We start from the raw sequence: 24,490 nt of genomic DNA, 5'->3' as shown, positions 1-24,490 counted from the left end.
AATAGTGGAAACTGTTGTTTTGTCCAGAATTGTACTGGGATTTTTTTACAATCAGTAGCAACAAACTGCTCTGGGTTATAGCAAACACGTGAAATTCATAGGTTAGGTGTTTAAACATAATATACATAAATAGTGAGAACAAATGTGTGGAAATACGTAATGGACCCTTGATAAATATTCTTTACTTGAAGGATACTGGTAAATGCATTTTTGTGAGCCATTCCCTTATGGATGTGGTAAGGTATGGATCCACTTTAAATAAATCACCATGTGGAAAAGAGCGATCTAACAACAACAATCAAGGAATGACTGCCTACTATAAATTTGTCAAAATAGCCTGATAGGCAAGAAAGAGGATAACAGCTCAGATTAGTAAAAAAACAAAAAAACAAACACTATATAGTAACAAACCTACACAATAGGGTCTATATTTACTAAATGTTAGCTGTAGGAAAATCTTTCATGTGTTTTCAATAGCAGATGTTCAATGAATGTCAGAGTCACTGTCCTAAATGTTTAGGAAATCTCCATAGCAGAAGTATCAAATCCACTCAGCTTTATACAATTTTCAATTTTGTATTTGTTCCCATTTCATTTTTGTATTCTTCCAAATTAATAAAATTCCCCCAAAAAATATTTAGATGTTTCCTAAAGAGGAATACAAAAATCAGTCCATTAGAATTTTTTGCCTAAACTGACGTTTTCAAACTATAGCTTTAATCTGGAGCTAATATCATGTCAAGGCACAATTTTTGGAAGAATTTTCTAATTATTTAGAAATTATATTTGAACTGACACTTTTATAGTATCCATTCAAAAGCAACATTAATACCCTAGTATAGAGTATTAGGACTACAGACTGCTTTCTCCATTGCTCTTCATAACATAGCAAGTAGGTGTTCTGTCGTCTATGGCAAGCACTATGATCACAGTTTTACCAGACACCATATCTCATAAAACAGATATACCAACACTTTTAACATTGACAAAAACTGAGGTTTAACATGCATGAGTTTACACTTCTGTAACAATGGGAACACTGATGTGAGGCATTTGGTCCAATATATCATTGGAGATCAAAATTCCAATTATTTAAACATATGAATCACTTATGTTGGAAAGGAGACCCTGTGAGGGGAGTTGGCAGTTTGGGAGAAATAATGTTTATAGACTTGCAAAAAGTCTTGCACAAGGAACATTGCTTTTAAAAGTGAGAAGCATGTGTCTAAAAGAAATAAAGACAGCCTTGTTTGGCAAAATTTTCAACTTTTCTTCACTCCATCATCTAAAACCTATCATCTTTGGGCGCCACTGCAAAAAGCAATGGAGATAGTGGATAGTTTTTAACAACTTAACATAGGGTAAAAAAAAAAAAAAAAAAAAAAAAGCACAGAATCTGGAACACCTGATACTGGTTTTAAGGAATTGAAAGGGTATACTTCCACCACCTCCATGTGACAAATTTACATTTTAATCATTTAGGCCATAGGAATGAACACACGAAGTCAATTGTTTGTGTTATATCACCTTTAACTGTAAGCAGATACTAAAGAAAATAGCTTATTCCATGAGGCGTACGCAATCCCTTACATGACTGTATAAAAAAAATCCAATAAATATTTATTATGAAAAGGGGACCAATTAGTTTTGAATTTTAAATTTGTTCGATGCAGCATGAGTCAAGTTAATACAATTATTTTTCTACCTGTTGTACAAGAATGTCTCCAATTTTTTGTATGATGTAATTCCGATCACTTCCCTCTTCTAAGGATTCTTTGCGCCGCTCTTTAAATCGACTCAAGAACTGGCCATGCAACTCCAAGAGTTCATCCACACAGGGCAAAATGTGATTGATTTCTTTATTCCAATGCAGTTCTTCTCTAAGGGCTCGGCAATAAACTTTCAACATTATTTTAAGCGTCCGTACATGATGCATCTCTGTCTGCATTAGTTCTGAAATTAGCAAACATAAAAAATACATAATGCCCCCCAAAAAATAAATAAAAACATTTTGAATGAAATAAGAAATTCAACCAGGAGACAATTGTGTTCTCACCATAAATGACATCCTGCCTTTTGATAACCTCTTTCTTCTGTTTTTTAGCAAATGGAGGTTCTACTGAACTGCTCCAAGACTCAGTCTCAAGCTCAACAGCATCAGTTTCTAGTTCAGATCTTACAGAGGAATAAAATGCTTCTAAAAAAGAAACAAAAAAATTGAAACTTATATTTTAAAGTGAAATTTATCAAAAAACCTCCATTCTTCATAACATTTAGAAAAAAATAGCAATGGTATATTTAGCAATTCTTTGTAAAAAAAAAATAATAATGTATCAATGTTTCTTTGCGAGATGATAAACCTTTGAAACTAATGACATTATTTGCAACTCGAAAGAAATACTGGCAAAAAATCCTGCAGTTTTAGAATCCTAAAAAGATTAATAGAAGATCAAAGAGAGAGAGTCAAACGTAAAACTACTTAACAAAAACATACAATTACAAAAGCAGTACATAAATTAGTAATACATGTCTACAAAGTAATACATTAAACATGATTACTGAAATTTTAGAGTATAGCTCTACAGGAATCCCACAGAAGGAACATCAATTTTTTAAGTGGATCTGAACTTAGAGATGTTAAATGTTAACTTTGTGCAGTAATTAAGAAAAATATATTATATATGTCATATATTATGAGTAAACCTAGGCATCATTTTGCTTGGTACCCACTGACCTCAGTTGTCAAAGCATATTCTTTAGGTACCTTACAAAAGTTGCTTTTTATATGTTGAAGGTAAAAAAAAATAATATACTGACACAAGGAAAATGTTATCTTTTAAATGCACTAGTTCTGTGTACTTTCTTGATTAATTACACTATTTTCCTGCAGAAAAAAATCTGTACCACAAGCATTTCTTACTGTTTTCTTTACTGCAATTACTGCCACCTACACATGAATAGCCTCTCAGCAGCTATTCTCCCAATTTCCTCTCCATCTTAAGGAGATTTACTCACTCTAAGGCTCTCACCATGTGAGAATATTTCCAACGAACGAAGCCACATGACAAAACGGGTGGGGCCAAGAAATGTTTAAAATGACTATGAACACATAGGGATCTAATTAGTTTAGTCCACTGGTCACTTAGCACAGGAAGTACTAATGGGGATGACCAATCCCATGTGTTGTATACTACATTATTTATCTATTGTTTTTGATGTACTAACTACTTTGACATCAATATATTTACTGCCAAAAAACCACAGCTTCTTCTACTACTTCATCTTGAAAAAACATCCTTACTCACTATTTATATTTTTATATATTTTTTTGTGTTATATATTTGTGTGATATAATATGTAAACTGAAATTAAAAAAATACCACATTTTGCCATTTGTATTTTCCTGCAGGTCTTTGTAGGAGAATAAAAAAAATGAATTTTTTTTTTTTTTTTTTTTTTTTTTTAAACAAGACAGATTACACAATAATATGTACAACTTTATCTACACTAACAATGCATAGTTTAAATCACTGAAGACATAAGCAAATAAAGAATTTATTTGTTTTGAATTGCATACACATACAAAGAAAAACTCACAATAGGGCCAAAAGAAAGCCTTGTTTGTAAAATAAAAAATATATATATATATATATATCTTCAATGCAAAAGTTATTGCAAAAAATAGGTCCTTTTCAGAAATAGCTGTATTTGTTATTTGTATTACTACAAACAAAGGCTAAGTCTTAGCTTTTTCACACTGAAGACAAAATCCTGTAGAGTGTGGTATCTTGTAACAAAAAGTATATAACATATAGACATATGAAAATGTGAAAGCAGTGTGTGAGATGGGAGAAAAACAGAACAATACCATTTTTATTAACATTACCTTCCACAAATAAAGACTCTGTACTTGAGGGGGCCAAAGACAAATTGTCTTCTGTGAATATCTTTTGTTTGCTAATATTTGAGTCTAATTCATCCATATCTGATGTTGTAGAACTAAAAAAAAAAAAAAAACATTTTTTAATAGTGCAAAACACTTGTAATGTGGTATGTGTACTTAATAATATGAGGTTTAAAGAGAAAATGGGAGAGACTTTGTTCAAATACAGAGATTTTACAAATCAGTCTATAAAAAGCAAATGGGGCACTAGAATATAATGAAGCCTCTTAAAGCCTCATACACACACATTATATAAATAAATAACTGCCCTCAACAAATCAGTGCTTTGATTGAGATTCCATCCAAATGCTGTTGTCATTCCTTTGGCAGTAGGGACATTTGCTACCCAACTAGACAGGGTGACTGTCATCCCAAATCCATGTGGTTCCTTAAGCCAAATTAATATGGCAAAAACAAAAGAGTTGTTAAAGCAGTCTATATTTTCAAATATTCTGTATCATTTTGTTTTAGAAAATGTTATTCCATACTAGAAAAGAAAAGCATGAATATTAAATGAAAAACAGTTAGTGCTTACCTGGTTCTACCGCCTGCCGTTGTTTGTATTTCCACTCTTGAATTTCCTCTATTAGTGACAGTCATTCCGAGCCCCCGCCCCTGCACTTGAGCTCCATCCAGACCTATAATAGCAATGCGAGGATGATCCTTTAATGAGGCTGCAAAAGAGGCAAACACAGAGTTGGGACAGGAATGACTACCATTATACTGAAAGCTGCTGCCAGTTTTTTTTTGTAATGCAGAAAAAATGCGAAATGTCAAAAGCTCATTTTCCAAAACAAAGTTCCTGCCCCATTTCTTAGGATAGGAGCTATACATTGAGATTTTAGAGGCAAAAGGCTGGCAGTCATTGTCTTTTTCTTTTTTGAGGCTGGCATTCCCCATACTCAAGTCCAGTCAGTGCTCAGCTCTGAATACTCTGTAAATGTCTTGGGATTTCTAGCTTTGAAAGTTTCCAGCGATGATTCCAGAAACCTCTCCTGCTGCTTAACTAACCATTATTGACTAAGCTTCCATGACTGGCAATCAAAGAGGCAATTTCACCTGGTGCTTCTTAACAGCCAATTGTGGCCATGAAATAAATGACTTTAGCACTCCTCTGCAGCAAGTGATAACTGACAATCCGCTTTGTAAGACACGCACATGTAAAGCTAATCTTTGCCCACATCACCAATTATATGAGATTTCCACATTTCACATCACATCAGTGTATGATACAAATTAAAAAAAAAAACATTAATTACAAGGTTAGTAAGCACTGCAATAAAAATAATGGAGTGAAAATAAGTAATACAACACATTAAAAACTGAGATGAAAAAAAAGAATTCTAGAAAAATATAATTCTAGAATGATGGTTTTGATGGGATTGTACTCTTAGCATTAAAAAGCACAACTCTTAAGGCAACTGAGTTTTTGTTATATTAGATATATTAGAAAAGGCTGCAGTGCCAATGAGCTAAACCACTGTAGAAGATGGATTCAGTGACATAGGAACATACTGTAGAGGTGTAACAGTGATGTAACTATGAAAGAATTGAGTGTGGAAAACTTCCAGATTACTTGGTTGTCTTACCTACCACTGATCCTTGTACCAGGACAAGTATGTGCAGTGCGGGCAAACAGAAGTATTACAGGAGATATGATAAATGATTCCATTTTGCAAAATAAACACAAAGCCAGAAAACCCTATCATCATATTATTAACCTTTTAGAAAGACCTGCATTTTATAACCTACCAAATACACGTTGTGCTCTCCCATTGTTGCCCCCTTTTTTTTTTTTTGATGTTCGCTATGTCTACTTTTACAGTGGGATACCCCAAAGATGTCTGATCTGTTTGTTTTTTTTTATTTATTTTTTATTAGCAACCAATAAAAACAGACATATACATAACTCAAACTGGTAAATACAAAAGACAATATCAAACAAAAACATGAAGGGGCATACAGTTTTATAGAAATATTCATATCTAATGACTTAGAGATAACATACAGTATGCCACGTTATGACAAGAAGAAAAAAAAAAAATTATATGCACACAATAATACTCCGGTTGTAACAGTAAAGCAATCTTCTATCAGGTTTCATTGGTTAATGATTTTATATTAAGAAGTAGAGAAAAAGAGAGGGAAGAAAGAGAAGAAAAAAAAAAGGAGGGGGGGAGGGGCTGGCAAGGGACAGAAAAAGGAAAAGAGGGTGGGAGGGAGGGCCGGGGGGGGGGGCTTGATAAGCAGTGGAGGCGCCATAATCTCACGGTAGTGGGCGGAGCAGCCGCAAATAATCTGCAGTAGTCTTAAATTCATCCCAAAAATACCAGGTACGTATTGGTCTACGTGTAGAACGGTCCTCTGCACTCATAAGCTCCTCCATATATTGAATATCATTTACCCTGGTCAACCATTGCTGCACAGTAGGCAGTTGGCAGTGACTTAATAAAGTGTCCGAATTGTATTGTCCTCCAGATACCCAGACTCGGAAGGGAATGGTCTGCTTGGAGCTGGTCCGTAGTTGACCAGAGGGAATGGTGTAGGAAATAGATAGCCCGATGGACAACGCTCTCAATCCAGATCTTATACGCTGGGTCTCTCCTGCTAGTCGGAAACGTGGGGTGACCTAGAATAGAGGACATAGGGGAGGGGAACACAGTAATTCCTTCTGTGCGGAAATACCTCGCTACTACTCTAAGCGTCCCTCCTATCAGAGGATGTCGGTGTAGGGCGCCCGTGTCCTCAACTGGGGACCATGCCGCTACACTTAGCATTATAAGGGACTGCGCGTCCTCCAGGGTCACCCATCCCTTAAAGCTGTCGTGTCTGCACCAGTCTACCAAAAGGGGTCAGATGTACCGCCCTGTGGTACATTACTGGGTCCGGGAAAGCCAACCCCCCTTGATCCTTTGGAAGTCGAAGAATGAATTTGTTAAGACGAGGTGTTTCAGTGTTCCAAACGAATCTCAGGAATTCAGAGCGAATTTTATGCAGCAAATGAAGAGGAATACGTACAGGTAACGTTTGCAGTAAGTAGAGAAGACGTGGCATAATGTTCATTTTTAGGATATTGCATCGGCAAAATCAACAAAAGGTCTGTTGTCGCCATCGCTGGAGATCGCTGTGTATGACGTTAAGTAGTGGTACAAAGTTCAGTTCTACTACTCTTCTAAGGTCAGCAGGGATATTAGTGCCCAGGTATCTGACAAAACCTCAAGCCCATTTAAACGGGAAGGAGGGTGCTAACGCTTTCCGTGTCTCAGGTGGTAAGTTAATGTCCAACACCTCTGATTTTTGGAGATTGATTTTATAGTCGGAGAACTGAGCATAACGACGCAACTCTAGTAGTAAGTTGGGAAGGGTCACCTGGGCAACAGTAATATAAAAGAGAAGATCGTCCGCATATGCAGCCACTTTGTGATCAATGGAACCTACCCTAACACCCTTAATATCTGGATTCTTGCGAATATGGCCTAGCAAGGATTCAAGGAGCAGAATAAAGAGTCAGGGAGACAACGGGCATCCCTGTCTTGTGATATTTGCAATAGAGAACGGTCCAGTTCATGCAATCGAATGCTTTTTCGGGGTATGCCAAGAAGATCATTGAAGGAATTTTGTATACAGTCACGTGGTGGATCAAGTTCAGCGTGCTAGTAGTGTTATCCCTTGCTTCTCTAAATGGGAGGAAACCACTCTGGTCTGAATGGATAAGGCGGTGAAGGATGGGTGTTAGCCTTCGCGCCAAGATGCTAGAAAAAAGCTTAGTATCACAATTCAAAAGCGATATCGGGCGATAGTTTGCACACAACGTAGCATCTTTGTCTGGTTTCAGGATGACTGTGATATGGGCCCTGGAGGAGTCAGCAGGTAGTGGGTGTTCCTGAGAAAGTGCGTTGAAGGCCGTCAAAAAGGGGCCAGAGAGTTGAGGAAGAAAACGCTTTTAGTAGGCTAGGGTAAACCCGTTGGGGTCTGGGGCATTACCTGTGGGTGCTTTCGTTACAGCTGCTTGTAACTCTGCTGAAGTAACAGGAGCATCTAAAGCTGCCAGGGCCTCTTCCGGAATCTTAGGGATGCCGGAGGCCGCTAGGTATTCCTGTATACTTGTCCCAACTGCGTCTAAGGGACCCGTCTCAGGGTTTCCCCTTAATTATAAAGCTTGGAGTAGAATTCCTTAAAGGCATCAGCTCTATCCTGAGAACGATGCAGAAGGGTACCAGCACTTGACCGGATGCAAGGAATAAAGGTACGGGCCCTTTTGGCTCTTATGGCACGCTCTTTTCCACATTTGTTATTATAGAAGAACGCCCTGCATTTGTCTAGTTGGGACTTTGCTTGGAAACAGAACTGCATATTTATTCTCCCTCTCAGTTCCACTAATTGTGCCTCTGTGTCTGGGGAGTGGCCACGTTTATGTCTAGTCTCAAGAGCATACAGATCCTGAAGCAGCTGCTGCAGCAGCTGTTGCCGTTCTATTTTAACCCTTTGGCCTTGCTGGATTAACAGACCGCACACATAGCATTTATGGGCTTCCCATACATTCAGTGGGCTAGAGACAGACGCTTCATTCCTATCGAAGAAGGCCGATATCTCTCTTTCCAAATGAGTCCCAAAGTTGCCAGAGGATAAAAGAGATTCATTCAGACACCAAGAACCGTCCCTAGGGGGGGGAAACATCAGATAATATCGTCTTTGAAATCGGTGCATGATCAGAGGATGTCATATTCCCTATCTCTGTACTTTGTACTTGGGAGATTGCATCGTGTTTGACCAGAAAAAAAATCTATGCGCGAGTAAGTTTTGTGGACAGGGGAATAAGAAAGTGTAGTCACGCTCGCTAGGGTGCTGTAGTCTCCAGATGTCAGTTAGCTGCTGGAGGTGCAAGAGGCTTTTCAGGCGTCGTAAGACAGAACAAGGGAGGTGGGAAGCCCCTCTAGAAACATCGTAGGCAGGGTCCAATGCTAAGTTAAAATCGCCCCCTATTACCAAAACTCCCTCTGCAAACACATCAGCAACCTCAAGAAACTCCTCCAAAAAAGACACTTGGTTAGTATTAGGGAGGTACAAGTTAGCCAGGGTAAACAATCTAGTGTGGATCTTCCCCTTAACTAGGAGGTACCGCCCCTCAGGGTCAACCTTCAAAGTAACTAACGTCCAGGGGAGGAATTTATCAATCAATACGCTAACACCCTTGGACTTAGAGTCAGGGGATGAGCCATAATATGCTGTCTGAAATCGACGGTTCCTAAGTGACGGTATCTTATCGTGACGGAAATGCGTTTCCTGTGTAAACGCTATCTGACATTTTGAGCTATTGAGGGAATTCAACACCACTGAGCGTTTGGTCAGGGAATTGAGACCTTTCGCATTAATAGATGTGATTTTTAGTGACATGTAGGCGCTGAAGTAGTCTGTCAACTATCTTATACTTCCACTGCAATCAAAGGAAAAACAAAGAAAGGGGGAGGGGAGGACACGGGAGCTAAGGTTAGGTTCAGGACCACTCAAAAGTGTGGGGAGGGGCAAGAAAAGAGGGGAGGACCAGAGAGGAAAAAGAAAGAAAATTAAAAAGAAGAAAAAAGGGGGGGGGAGGGAAGAGAGGAAACAGATATAGTTGAGTAAAATAAGAAAGGGGGGGGGGGGGGGAAGAAGAGAAGGAGTGAATAGAGATAGGGAGGTGGAAAGTGCTCCGGTCAAGCAGCCGAAGCCCACCCGGTAGTATTATTACGAATCAGTACCTAGCTCCTAACCACTAGGGAGAGGAGCAGACTAGTGGGGGTAGTGGAACTTGACAGAGGCATGGCTCCACCAGCCTCCACCGCAACTATTTTATTAACCAACGTTTCAAGATCCGCCTATAGTGCAGACTCAGATAGAGGTCAATATAATAATAAATCAACATTGCTTCCCCTGGTAATTCAGAAACAGGGAGAAAACCAACTAGGGTAGCACATCTATCCTTAAAAACATACATCAAACATTTAGTTATGTATAGACCCGTGTACAATTAATAATTCAGAGTAGTCCGCGGCCAGCGGCGCCCCCAACGCCACTATCAGTAATAAGCAATCAGGCTCAAACAGTGCCCATCGCTCCGCCCCAGGGATAATCCCAATAGGTTATGTTAAGTCTGAGGCACCACCTACCCTGGACCAATCAATCTGCCAACCGATATTAGTAAAAAAAAAAAAAGATACCCACATCAGGGAAAAGAGTACTTTTGTATGTACCACATCAAGAGCCCTGCGCTTCACTGGGCAATAAGGCACAAAACAGCACAGTTAAAGTAGCCAATCATCATCATGTGGCTGTCACCCCATAGCGAGCACATTAAGGATCCCCCTGAGGCATATATCATTTCTCCTACTGCGAGTTTCCAAGTCATCAGTGCGAAGCAGAAAGGAGGTAAGCTGTGATTTAACATGGCCCACATCAGATTCTAGGGTGGTCGCAGAGGATTGCATAGCACTATCAGAAGAATCCATGGCTATTACTCTAGTATCAACTGCTGACACCTTTTGCTTAACTGTTTCCTTATCTGCACGTATGGAGCCTTCCAGCCTGGCCAACATCTTACAAAGGCACAGAACAGTACAGCTTAAGCAGCCAATTATCATATGGCCGTCACCCCATAGCAAGCCATCAATTGTACATTAGGTCGCCAGACCTGCCATAGCATCAAAAAAAAAAGCCCATTTAAGTAGCTAAATAAGAAGGGGCCACAACCGGCAACCCCCCCAAGGCCTAAAAGACACTGGCGCAGTTACAGCAGCATGATAATCCAGTCCTCCAAGACTACCTAATTATTCCCAGAAAACATTTCAAAACGCAATGGGAGGAATATGATTCTCATGGTAGGGGGTTGCATTGCAGAGCACATCTTAAGAGCATCCACCATAAGTACATGTCTTCAGGCTAGTGAGAAAACATATTACTCGCCATACTCTAGCATTACAATGTACCACATACAAACAAGAAAAAGTAACGAAAATAAAAGTGCATTTGCAGAAAAAGCATAACATTACTGCAGGAATCAAATCAACAGTGGGCAGGCACTGAGTACTCATCTAACAAGGCAAATAGACCCCAAAAAAAACATATTAGCAACAATAAAATTGCATTAAACATAAGTTATATATCAGCTAAGCTGTAATGGTAATGCTAAATTTGTCAGCAGATCCCAAAGGGGACAAACCAACAAACCCAGATAGTCACCAGGCACAACAGTGTGAGAATTAAAGTTCATTGGCCGTAGGGCCCAGTGTGATCCTCTCTCCTTGTGTCGCAACACGCCCAGATCTCCGGGGAAATTCTCTCCTGCGGTTCCGTAGCAGAGAGGCCGCTTCTTCTGTAGGAGAATCCAGCCAATTAGGAATTACAATTGGGTCCACACCTAGCATAGAAAATAACACAGGGAGCTGTGTATGGCGGTGTAGAGCAAATGACTCTCCTCCTTTCGTCACTAATACATGGAATGGGTGGCCCCATCTGTAAAATGCCCCCGTGGAACGAATCAATTCCAGTAGTGGGCGGAGAACACCTGGCAATACCTGTATACTGGCACCATCAAAGTCCACAGGACCTAATCGCTACACTTTTCTCATTATCTCCTCCCTTAAAGTGTAGTAGTGAACCCGGCATAACACATCATTGGGTAAATTTGAGCTGCGGTCACGAACACTGCGCACTCTGTGCACCCGGTCAATTTCAATGGCCGTATCTAATGGGCGGTCAAGAAGCATGTTGAAAATGGTAGTCACAGTGGCATGTAGGTCAGCATTATCCGTCGCATTAGGGATCCCCCTGAGGCGTATATTATTTCTCCTGCTGCGATTTTCCAAGTCGTCAGTGCGGAGCAGTAAGGAGGTAAGCTGTGATTTAACATGGCCCATATCAGATTATAGGGTGGTCACAGAGGGTTGCATAGCACTAGCAGAAGATTCCATTGCTATTGCGCTACCGTGTTTCCCCGAAAATAAGACACTGTCTTATATTATTTTTTTCTCCAAGCAATGTCCTAGGGCTTATTTTCAGGTAGGGCCTATATTTTGAGAACAACAAACCGCAAAAAAATGAACATTTATTTCAAACGTTATCACATTCTGTGACATCATGGTAACTCTGTAAGTAAGCTGTGTGCTGTGTCCTCCCTCTTCTACCCTCCGCCCCCCCCCCCTCACCAATCAGTCCTGCATCACTGTGCTCTGGAAGAGAGATGGGACAGCCTTATCCACGCTGTTCTCCCTTCACTCCCCCCAGCACAATCAGTTCTGCACTGCACTGGAGGGGAGGTGTGGCATCCTCAGCGTCCTCTCTTTTCTCCTCCCCCCACCACGATCATTTGAGAAGGAGAGATGTGACAGGCTCAGTGTGCCCTCCCTTCACATCTCTCTCTACAATCATCAGCTCTGCCCCCGGAGAAGGAAACACGGTAGTATCAACTGCTGACACCTTTTGCTTAACTGCTTCCAAATCCGCACGTATGGAGCGTTCCAGCCTGGCCAATATATTTTCCAAATCACTCTTTGTGGGTAGTGCAGCAAAAAGTTCCTGCAGCATGGCCTGGGAGACAGATAGCTGATGTGCAGCGAGAGTAATGTTAGGCTCTGGGGAGGCAGAATCCCGGGAGCCATCTGCAAACACAGCTGGACACCCTGGAGTAGCAGGCAAGGGAGACATGGAGCTTGCAGGCTCTGCTGCAGAGGCTCCTACACTGGAGGAGGAAGAGGGAGAGGAGCGGGGGCCGACGCCATGTTGGGCGCCACGTGCGTTGGGGCGGACGAGCCCTGCGGGGTGAAATAGCGGGCTAAGACTGCTTCCTTACCCGCTCTCTTAGGACCCGGCCTCCTCCTTCCTTGCGCCATGCGGTTTGCGGGGGAGGAGATCAGTGGCGGAGGCTGCCAGACAGGAAGAAGCAGGCGGCGGGCGCTCAGGAGAATGCTTCCCCACGCCACCATCCCGTAGTCACGCCCCCTGACCTGTTTGTTTGACTTCAATATGTACTTTCCTCACAAACATGTTTATATTACACGCATTTTTTAAAACCCACTTTTACAAATCTGCCTCCTCCCTTTCCCAAGGTGATTTAAAGCCAGGGAGTTATATCACATGCAGTATTTATGAAGATTTTTCATCACTGATTTTTTGGTTCAAATAAAATGACTGTGCTTGAGGAGGTGGGGGATAGTGGAAAAAAAAAAGTGGAAAAAAAAAAAACAATTCTGAAGTTCAGCTTTCTTTTCCCTTATAGTTGGTAGTAAAAGGACCAAAGAGAAGGACAGCATTTCAAGAAATAAAGAATAAAACAATCTGGGTTTTACTGCTAAGAGAAGATAGGAGTATGCAAGTGAGATGTAAAATTTTCCAAGAAAATTTTGCACTACGTTTGCATTCAAAAAATTCCCCTCGTGTAAGGGAAATGTAGAATAAATGTTACCTATATAATTTTGAAGCATACAAATCTACTGTACCACTAAAACAACAGAAAACAAATACTGTACCTTGCTGATAAAATGAAGATATGTGGGAAGATGCTGAAGGCCTGTAAGAACCGTCTCTCTAAATAAACAAAAAAAAAATGGTGTGTAATGGTTTTTAATGAACGTTTGTCTATTTTTATTACCTGTTAAACCTCTTTATCTTAGAAGCTTTTTATTACTTTTACTGGTCATGTCATTTCCCTAAATAACTCACATGAACACAGTAAGAAACTTTTCCACTCATCTACGAGGGACAAAAGTAAAAAAAGTCACCTCATACTGGTAACAGAATGCCTTAAACCCTGGCATCCTGTATTCAACCTCACAGGGCTTTCTTTCCAACATTATGTTAATTTTTAGTGACCTTATTAGGTCTTGCATGAGATTGTTGGAACATTACATGACCTGATGGGCTTACCTACCAATTATACTGTGTTTAAACAGTATTTTTGTATTTACAGTATGTATTTTCATACACCGTTTTCTCAGGTAAATAGGTGGGTGTGTGTGTATTTCTAATTCTTTAGTTATTGTTTTTTCTTTTTAATGTTTACTGATTTTCGATAAATAGGAAAAAAAGAAAAATAACTGTACATAAAGAAAAAAATATCAGTCATTTTTGAAGTTCAGGTTTAGTAATCTATTGCAATGACGACTGTATAATACAAAAATGAGAGTAATTTTCCTAAAAGGAGGTAATCATATGACTATTATAACACCACATTCAGCTAAAACAAACATAATTTCCAGCATTATTTCTGGGTGGTGAGCAACAGCACAGGATGATGCAAAGTCAAATAATCCAGTGATCTCAAAGTGTATTATTCTATTAAAGACTTTTCCATCTTTTGGACCTGACTGAGAGTGCCTACAGCAGATTTGTTAAAGATACATCTAACTTACATATACAAAATATGAATACAGAAAGCAGAAAATGAGAAGATACAGAAACTGTTTTACCTTGGACTTGCTACTGGTGCATTCAGGAAGCAATGTCTTGCAGTTTTTATGAACATTTACAGCACAGTCTGAAATAAACATTAACAAATTATTTTCCACTGCATTAATGTAATAAACATGATTTTTAAATAAAGAAAAATAGGTTGACATGTGTGATTTTAGCATTAAAAAATAACACTCATGTAAGCATGTAAACGTGCAATGCGGTGACCAATCAGAAGTGTGCAGCAAAGGAAAAATATGTCAAATCCAAAACTCAACACTTTACTCAAGTACCAAAGACATGCAAGAAATTCTATTTTTCTTTGAGAATAAAATACGATTACTGTCTAAAAATGCTATATGTTCTGATGAAGTGGATTTTGAGTGGAAAGTGTAGAATATACCAACAATACCATTTCTTGCCACCCATAGCAACCACTGAAAATCCTTTTTTCATTTTCAACTCTACAGCACAAATATAAGCTGGGCTGGAGATGTTGAAGCAGAATAGTAAAAGAGTTCTTTACCTACCCCCATATTTCCTCCAGGAGTAAATACTCCCCTTGCCTTGCTACTTGACATTGGGACCTCCTTTCCTTCCATCTCTTTAAACAGCAGTAAGCCAATCAAAAGGCACCTAGAGCTGTTACATGGAAGACAGGACTATATGTTGACCCATACTCAGAAGTGCCCAGCAACTCTTTTTACTAGTCTTGCAGAAAGGAGAGTATGTGCTAATCCTGCAGCAAGAAGATGGGGGGGGGGCATAAGTCTAACAATGTGAAAGTTATGCAATTACCACCTGGAAACTCCACCTGTAACTGTAAGAAACTGTAAGACAGAAGGCCTCAAGGAAGGAAATAACACAGAATTACTTCTAAATGGTCTGAAAAAGCATTAGAATTCATAGGAGTAGGTAGAAGAAGAAATCTAAAGTAACCTGCTAAGGGAACCATGTAGGCCTAAAATACCAGTATCAAATGCAAATAGATTTATCACACCCATGTTTTGACAAATGATAGTAATCATTAGAGATTCCAAAAGATTGCATTGTATTTCCTGAGCAACCATAAACAATACAATATACACTTCACCTTAACAGACCAGTTTTTTGTACATTAAAGGAAGCAATAGCGTAAGTCTCTTTTAGGGGAGATATGCAGACAAGACAGAAAACGCTACCAGCAGCTAAGCTTTTCAAATCTCTGTGCTAGCATCCACTGGGGTGCAGAATGTCGTTCTGCTAATGTTTTCCTGAAGTCCCTGCTGCTTTGACCATTGATCCCTAGTATGGTGGAGACATATTGATCCACATAAAATTGGAACCTGCTGGTTGACCTGTCTTTTCCTCTGTCACTTGTTGAAGACCTAATTATTTGCAAAACAAAGTCCACATTTTCAGTGGCTGTACAAATACTCTCTCTTACCAAATGAAGGAAGTTTTTACTAAAAGACAAAATTATAAACCCTTACCTTAAATAACAAGTTAAAAGTCAGCATACAGTCAACAGAGGACATCCACTTTTAAAGAAAAACTTTAAGTTAAGTAAACAAAATGTGCCAATAGACAAGCTTTTTTAAAAGATATGAAGACAAATATCACACATAGCTTCTATAAACGGCATTAAAGCATTGATCTGCCATGTTTAATTTTGTGTTCTGAATCTGCCATGTTTAATTTTGGACTGGACTTTGAAATTACTGTTTTGTTTTTTACTCTTGAAAAGTAGGTGAATGTTACATAGTTAGTTAGGTTGAAAAAAGACATAAGCCCATCAAGTTCAACCACTAGGGAAAAAAACATATCCCAGATAAAAAACCCTATAAGACATAGTTGGTCCAGAGGAAGGCAAAAAACCCTGGTACAATTTGCTTCAACAGGGGAAAAAATTCCATTCTGATTCCATAAGGCAATTGGATGTTCCCTGGCTCAATAGTCACTGTTAATTTTCTGTATCTTTACTTTAACGCCTTAATACCCAGTTATATTCTGCGCTTCTAGAAAGGCATCCAGCTTTTTCTTAAAGTAGTTGCTGAAAGTACTTCCTGAGGGACCTGATTCCACATTTTCACAGATCGTACAGTGAAGAATTCCTTCCTTATCAGGAGCTTAAACTTCTTTTCCTCCAGACGCAGAGAGCCCTCTTGTTCTTTGTAATGATCTCAACGTGAAAAATGGGGAACAGAGTTCTCTATATGGAACATTTATATATTTATACAGGGTGATCATATACCCCCCTTAAATGTCTCTTCTCAAGGGAGAATAGATTCAGTTCAACTAATCTCTCCTCATAGCTGAGCTCCTCTATTCCTTTTATTAATTTAGTTACCCTTCTCTCCACTCTCTCCAATTCCACAATGTCCTTTTTGTGAACTGGTGCCCAAAACTGGACTGCATATTCCAGATGTGGTCTGACCAATGCTTTGTACAGGGGCAGGATTATGTCTCCATCTCTGCAGTCTATTCCTCTTAATACAAGAAAGTGCTTTGCTTAGATATTGCAGCTTGGCATTGCATGCTGTTATTAAGTCTATGATCTACCAGAACCCCCAGATCCTTTTCCATTTCTGATTCCCCCTAGACAGTATGAAGCATGCATGTTGTTAGCTCCCAAGTGCATAATTTTACATTTATCTATATTTAATGTCATTTGCCACTTGGCTGCCAATCAAACAGTACATCCAGGTCTGCTTGTAGATTATGGACATCTTGTATAGACTTAATTCCATTACATAGTTTGGTGTCATCTACAAATACAGAAATGGTACTTTTAATCCCAAACTCTAAATCATTTATGAAGATGTTAAACAGTAAAGGTCCCAACACTGAACTCTGGGGTACACCACTAATAACCTTGGACCATTCAGAGTATGAATCATTAATTACAACTGTTTGGATGCGGTCTTTAAGCCACTTCTCTATCCACTGACTTTTCTAAACCTACTAACACCTAACTTGCGTATTAACCGTCTGTGGGGTACAGTGTCAAATGCTTTAGCAAAGTCCAAGTACACCATATCAACTGATATTCCACTGTCTACCTATTAACTTACTTCCTCATAAAAAGACATTAAATTTGTTTGACAAATTCTGTCTTTTTTGAAGCCATGCTGACTATCACTTATAATATTATTTTCTAGCAGAAACTTCTCTATGTGGTTCTTTATCATACTCTCTAGGACCTTTAACTAACGGGTCTGTAGTTACCTGGTAATGACTTTGCTCCCTTTTTGAAGATAGGAACCACATTTGCCTTACGCCAATCCATCGGTACCTTACCAGTGACTAAAGAGTCTCTAAAAATTAGAAATAATGGCTTTGAAATAACCGAGCTCATCCCTTTGAGGACACGTGGATGTAATCATTCAGGTTGTGGTGCTTTGTCAACTTTATTTTTTCCCAGCTGTTTCTCAGTCATATCAATTCTGAGCCATTGTGACTCATTTAAGGCAGTGACATTGCTATTATGAATTTGGACTTGAGCTCTGCCATTTTCAAAAAAAAAAAAGCGTGCTTTGTCTTTATCCCCAGTTACCAACCAAGCGACATCCTTTAAGGGGCCTAAATGCTCAGATCTGATCTTTTTGCTATTATTATATTTAAAAAATGTATGAATATAAAGCAGAGTCTTCATAACATTTGAACAGATTTTTGAACAGAACATTTTTACACCTGCATGCTAACAGTATGAACATCTACATCCACAGCGGGCTCACCATTTATCCTCTTACCTCAATATATCCTTTAAATATCCTAAATTATAATAATATTGCATCGCACCAGCGGGATTAGGCAATGCAATTTTCATTAGTTCTCTATTACAACTTTAAGTGTTTATATTTTCCAAAATTACCAAGGCTAATTTATTAATGAAAAATATCCACAACAGAGTAAAGAGTATAAAATATTAATCTTGTACAAGGGTGTGCAACCATAAATAAAGAGAAACCAAAACCGGGCTGGGCTCAGGAATGCAAAGTATGCAGTAATTAACTTGCTCTGCAAAATGCAGGCTAAGTCATACAGTTACAGTTTCGTAGTGTTCAGAAACCATTCCAAAGAAATATTTTTTGATCCATCCTAGGCTGTATGGATTCTTTAAACAGAGATTTCATGCATATGTTTAATATCCTGTATTTCGCTTGATTCTGTTATTTGTGGTAATCAGTCATATTATTTTATTCTTGCAGACTTTGCCACCTACATCACTCAGTTCACGCAGAATATTAGACATTCTAAATTAAAGAACGAATAATAAAATGTGACCACTGCTGTACATTACATTGCATACCTGCAAACAATTATCTAAGTAAATGCATTTGTTCTGAGAATGAAGCTAAATACCGCTGATGATGATGACTGCACTACCTAATACTACTTTTTCATTACTTATTGACCCTCAAACCAATTGGAATATGGAATTCAGATGTTCTTGGTTTTCTGCAACTCTCACTGGTTCATCCCTCTCTTCTGGCTACATGTTACTACAAAAGAAAGTATCCTTCAGTATGCTTTATTCTCAAATGGAGGAACCAGTGATTGCTGCGCATGGAAACAAGATATTGCCTTTTTATTTCGACAGAAGGCTTTGAGGCTGGCTAGCTTTAAAAGCCTGAAGCAATACATATGGCAGCTTTTAGTAAACACTACTATTACTACACTACCCACCAGAAATTGGACATATGATCAGTTACTGCATTACAGCAAATATGGAGAGAGTCCTGCCTTGCACACTAAAATTTTAAGGAACCTGTCCAATACCTAAAAAGACATCTAAGGTAAAGTTGCAATGCCTTTCATTATTAAATGATCTAATTTTTATATGAACAATTATCAGATTTGCAGAGTCCTTGACCAGAACACAAGACGCTTCGAGGGTATACAAATTCTAAGGTTTATTTAATTAAGTTGGAGGTTAAAGAATATATATTTCCATTGGCATAAAAATTAAACATACTAAACAACTGCAATACAGACTTTATATTCTGAGAAAAAAATAGAGCTGGATACAATTACTTGTAATTAATTGAGGTTTGTGGCATTAGGGTGTAGTGTTTTTATTACAAAGGGAGTGAATATAAACACACACTGATTAGCCAAAACATTTAAACCACTGACAGGTAAAGTAAACATATTTTAGAGGCACTCATCATGGGGTGGGATATATCAGGCAGCAAATAAACAGTCAGTCCTGTTGATGTGTTGAAAGCTAGAAAAATGGGGAAGCATCACATTGAGCAACTTTGAAAGGTCCAAATGTGATGGCTAGAATGCAAAGTTAGGGAATCTCCATGATGGCTGCTCCTGTAGAGGGGCTCCTGGTGTGCAGAGTATACGTGGTGGCTGGGAGGGGGGGGTAGGCGATTAAGCTAATCTATCTAGTCAGATTTATTTTTTTTTTTTTTTAAATAGCTAAAACGCTAGAGGTACAAATGTGTGTCATTTATTATTTATAAAAGATGAACCAGGATTCAGATTGTTCCATTAACACTTTTCCAACATATCATGGGACCTTATCATCATATTGTGATGGTTGTTTACAAATCCATTCAAAATAACACAACAATCGATTTTCATAAAATGTGTTTTTTAAGACTAATTTACAATTAAAGCCAATAGAGAGAAATCAGCTTTTATTTTTTAGCAGCTTTCATTCACATACATACACATATATATATATATATATATATATATATATATACACACACACACACACACACACTTAAAACTGTTTTTTCTTTTAGTGAGAAGCTGTGATGGCAAAGGCACAAGCAAGTTTCACATCGTTGGGATTATGGGCCGTCATGAAGTTTTTGTTTCTCCAGGGAAAGTCAGCAAGGGACATGCACACTAAGATGTCACAAACACTAGGGAAGTGTCCTTCCTTTAGCACTGTCAAAAAAAACTTCATAACGGCCTGTACCTCAAACGATGTGAAACTTGCTTGTGCCTCTGCCATCACAGCTTGTCACTAAAAGAAAAAAACAGTTTTAGGAATCACAAAGAGCTGATATTTGCACAGTTACATACTAAGATATTAGGCTGTCATTTGCCCCCACACGTTTTTCCATTTAATCTGGAAGGGGGCAAAGCCAGGAACTTCCCAGCACCCCAAAAAAAAAAAAAAAAAAAAAAAAAAAATATATATATATATATATATATATATATATATATATATATATATATAGTGGCAAAAATAGGTTTTGTGATTGGTAGGTTTACATTTGTTTACAACTGCCCCAAAGCCCTAGGCATTACTAAATTGATTAGGAGCAATTAAAATTTTCATTTGCAGGCGGCTAAAGGCAGGTAAATTGCAGTTTCAAGCAGCATCTCAGCTGAACTGCTTTCATAGCCTTGAAAGGGACTGGCCCCACAAGTAGTTAAAAGTGGTTCAAAGCATTTTGAAAAAAGGCACAATGCCCCATGACTCCGGCAACATGTGGCAAATGAATGATTACTACACCCACTTACTACAGCATTCAGCAAAGGCTCATGTGTTCATGTTAATACCTCCTCCTGACCTCTTCTAGAAGAATAATGGTTGGAACTGGGGTTAACCATGTGGTATGTGGCCTATTTCATTGCAGGCAAGATTTTAGAGTCACCTCCAACCTGTTTAAAACTATATGAAGTCACAGAAACAGATATTTTACTAATAACTCTCATTATAGCCTTCCCATTAGCACTACACATAGCACAAATGGTCTGATAAACAGACTTGAACAAAATAGAGAAATGCAGGAACAATTGTGCTTGGTGGGGGGGGGGGGGGGGGGGGGGGAGGGGGGGGGGGGGGGGGGGGGAGATTAATCTGCTGCCAGCACAGAGCACATATTTGGCTGCAACAAACAAAGCTTTAGGTCACAATTTATTTTAAACATTTTCAATTCAAACTCTTATTTAAAACAACAAAACTAAACACATTGCCTGGAGTTTAGCTCCTGAAGTCTCAGACTCTAAGTGGTAACCAATTACGAAAACTTGGTTTCTGCTAAAACCTTGTTACAACAGTGCCTAAAGATCTCAGTCATTACTACTTCCTGATTTAGAACTATTAAATTCCAACCACGGATTTCAGGTGTACTGCAGGTAAATGCATTACTGTAATGTACATGTTTTTTTAAAGATCACTGAACCAACACCTAGATCATAATTGAAATTCAATTGAACTGCCAATGTGTTTAAAAGGGTCAAAGTGAAGGATCCATGAAGAAGATAGCATGTGTATGATTTAATGTACACATACAATTGACAGGTACAAAGATTGTACATTTATCATTTTACCTGCCAAAAGATGTGATGTAAATGTGGTCTGCTATGATTGTGATACCTCCATGAGTAAGGATGATCACTCACTTCCTTATATAACATTTATGCTACATCTGCTCCTAGAATATTTTAGAGCAAGATGACAATGTTGATCAATTGCCCACAAAAAGCCACAAAGATAAATTGTGTTTCACTAGCTGGGCTGTGCAGTGTTTTGAATCACAATATGTTTATTTTCTGACCGGTTAGATTATGCTGTGCAAAACATCTCTAGGGCTACGTACACACGCTTGATTATTGTCGTTGGAAATGATCTTCCACAAACGTTTTCAGCGATAAACGTCTGAAAGATGAATGAACGAGCGCTGTGCATAAAACGCCCTTCTGTTCTATGTAAAAATATTAATCATGGAGAGGGGAGGCAGGAGAACAAGCGAGCAACACCACGCTAAATTCTCTTCACTTCCATTGCAGTCATTCGTCTTATCCTCCCTTCACTTCCATTATTATTATTACACAATATTTATACAGCACCAACCTATTACGCAGCGCTTTACAAAGTCCACTGCAGTCGTTCATTTTCTCCTCCCTTCACTTCCATTGCAGTCGTTCATCATAACTTACAAATTCAATTAAAGAACAAACCTAAAGAATGTCTTTTGTAACCCGGGGACTGCCTACATAACATCTGTGTGAAATGCAATGATGTTCACAACGTACACAGTCATTTTATCCCTAATAAAAAATGACACAGCCTATATTTTACAGCAATATTGTAGTTAGACACGTATATTATATACGTATATTGTTCACAAATATACAAAAGAAAAAAAACCCTGGGACATTGAGTCAGACCTGAGTCACGGCAACCTAGCCTGGTGTGTAACTTATGTTCTGTCATGAATACACAGAATGACAAATATGTAAAACATTTGAGAAATTTGCCAGGTTTGCAATCAAATCACTATTGACTATAAAAGCATTTGGGTAAAGAAGCACATTGTGTAAACATCACATCCAAAATGACATATCTGCATTGGCTTTTGACATATCTGCATTGCCTTTGCCTGTTAAAAACACAAGGTTACCTAAACACGTGTTTAGAAAAGAACTCTAACAACAGACCATAAAAACTGTTGGGTATCAGTGTAACTCATCACACTATTTACTCAGTTTCAGTGAGCAAAACACAATGAATGCAGCTACACAAACCAGCAATCAATCCATAAAAATAAAAAGTATTTTAAATATGGAATTCTTTTAATGTTTCTCTGTAACATTTTATATTGAGTGTTTTATTCAGAAAGAATAATAAATTAAATAAATCAAACTTTTTTTGTTATTTGTTCAATGAACCAGGGCAAAAATCAGACAAACTTACAAAAGGCAGCAGAAGGCCATAATGACAATCAGAAATCTTCAGATCAAAGTTATCAGGTAAAATCTTACTGGTTGCTCCAGGGAATTGCACTCAGGTATTGACATGGTGAATAAGAAGTAAAATGTTGCTTCACAAATGGTTTTTGATCTGTAAACTATAGTCACCACTCTAGGAAACTTAAGCTTTAGTACACCTAGAAAACAGGTCAGTACGCAGCTTCCAAGCACACACAATAATGTGAGTCCATGCAGATTATGCACAGAGATAGGCTGCTAACATGACCTCTGTCCCACGTCTTTTCCAGCCTTCTTTTATTACAGAGCTAAATGCAGCTTTGCATGCACAGTAAACGAACAGAGAAGGTATAGGGAGATATCTTTGTAAAATTTAAGTGAATATCTGTGTAAATTTAAGTTAAACAGCTGGGCTCCTTTTTATTACTTTTGCACAGACTAGTTTAAATGATGATTCTATACACAGGCATACATTTTATTATTTGTCCATCCCTGGGGAAAGTAAATAGAGAGTGAATCCAAGCACAATACTGTATACCACCCACTGGGCTACAAGTAAAGGCTCATTTGTTTAACAGCTGGATGCAATACCAACACAACAGAATAAATTACCATCTCCACAGGGTGGAGAATATCCCCCAACCATTAATAAAATACAAAGGGGAAATAGAGCTTTTGTTCAAGGTCAAGCAAAAAAAAAAAAAATGAGAAAGTTTACCTTGGGCACTAGAATATAAATGACCGCTTTGACAGGTGAAGCACAAAACACATATAAAATAATACAGCACAGAATTATAGGTGATCAACATTTATGAGCTTCAGTTATCCTTAAATAATATTAAAATCCACAGTTATCTTTGTGGGATATACAAAGGTATACAAATCAAGAACAGAAAATGCAAAATGAAAGGTTTGCATGTAGATTTACTGGTAGAATGTCACCTAAAATCTGATGGTGTACAGGGTGGACAGGTGAGAGGACGGTGTATAAAATGTGCACAGTTGGAGGCTTGCCATGGGCAACAAAACTTTTTCTTTTTCACAGCACATAATAATTGTGTAAACAGTACTGTGTAGCTTAGTAACAAGATGTATAAAGTGTGATATATGAAAAGTGAGCGGCCAGCTTCCAAGTGTCATCATGTTTGTTAGGGACAAATAGGAAGGTTTAACATGGACCATAAGGGAGAATGTGAAGATCCTGCTTGTGTTACACCCCCAAAACAATCAATAAAAGCTATAAAGGAATGACACATTATATATTATATATTCACCATACCACACAGGTTTTGTATTCCAATGAGATTGGAGGACCTCTTTTTCAGGACCTCTTTTTCAGCTTTTCCAGGATCACAAAAAGCCCTGTGCTACCACTACTGTATATACATAGTACTGTCAAATACACAGCACTGTATATACATAGTACTGTCATATACACAGCACTGTATATACATAGTA

At 38.4% G+C, this 24,490-nt stretch overlaps 1 protein-coding gene across 2 annotated transcripts in view; it reads right to left on the bottom strand.

The window, feature by feature from the left end:
• Positions 1-24,490, bottom strand: part of ARHGEF18 (Rho/Rac guanine nucleotide exchange factor 18) — a 148,392-nt gene that overhangs the window by 24,123 nt on the left and 99,779 nt on the right. For both annotated transcript variants that reach the window (XM_072405152.1, XM_072405154.1), the window contains 6 exons: positions 14,383-14,450; positions 13,444-13,501; positions 4,479-4,617; positions 3,887-3,999; positions 2,057-2,197; positions 1,706-1,953 (listed from right to left, as the gene is read on the bottom strand). In XM_072405152.1, coding sequence (XP_072261253.1) covers positions 1,706-1,953; positions 2,057-2,197; positions 3,887-3,999; positions 4,479-4,617; positions 13,444-13,501; positions 14,383-14,450 — 767 coding nt within the window. The remainder of the gene's footprint in view (positions 1-1,705; positions 1,954-2,056; positions 2,198-3,886; positions 4,000-4,478; positions 4,618-13,443; positions 13,502-14,382; positions 14,451-24,490) is intronic.

Source organism: Pyxicephalus adspersus, chromosome 3 (genome assembly GCF_032062135.1).
Source record: "Pyxicephalus adspersus chromosome 3, UCB_Pads_2.0, whole genome shotgun sequence".
Lineage (NCBI taxonomy): Eukaryota > Metazoa > Chordata > Amphibia > Anura > Pyxicephalidae > Pyxicephalus > Pyxicephalus adspersus.
The sequence above is the reverse complement of the archived record's forward strand: the minus strand, read 5'-3'. Positions and strand labels throughout refer to the sequence as shown.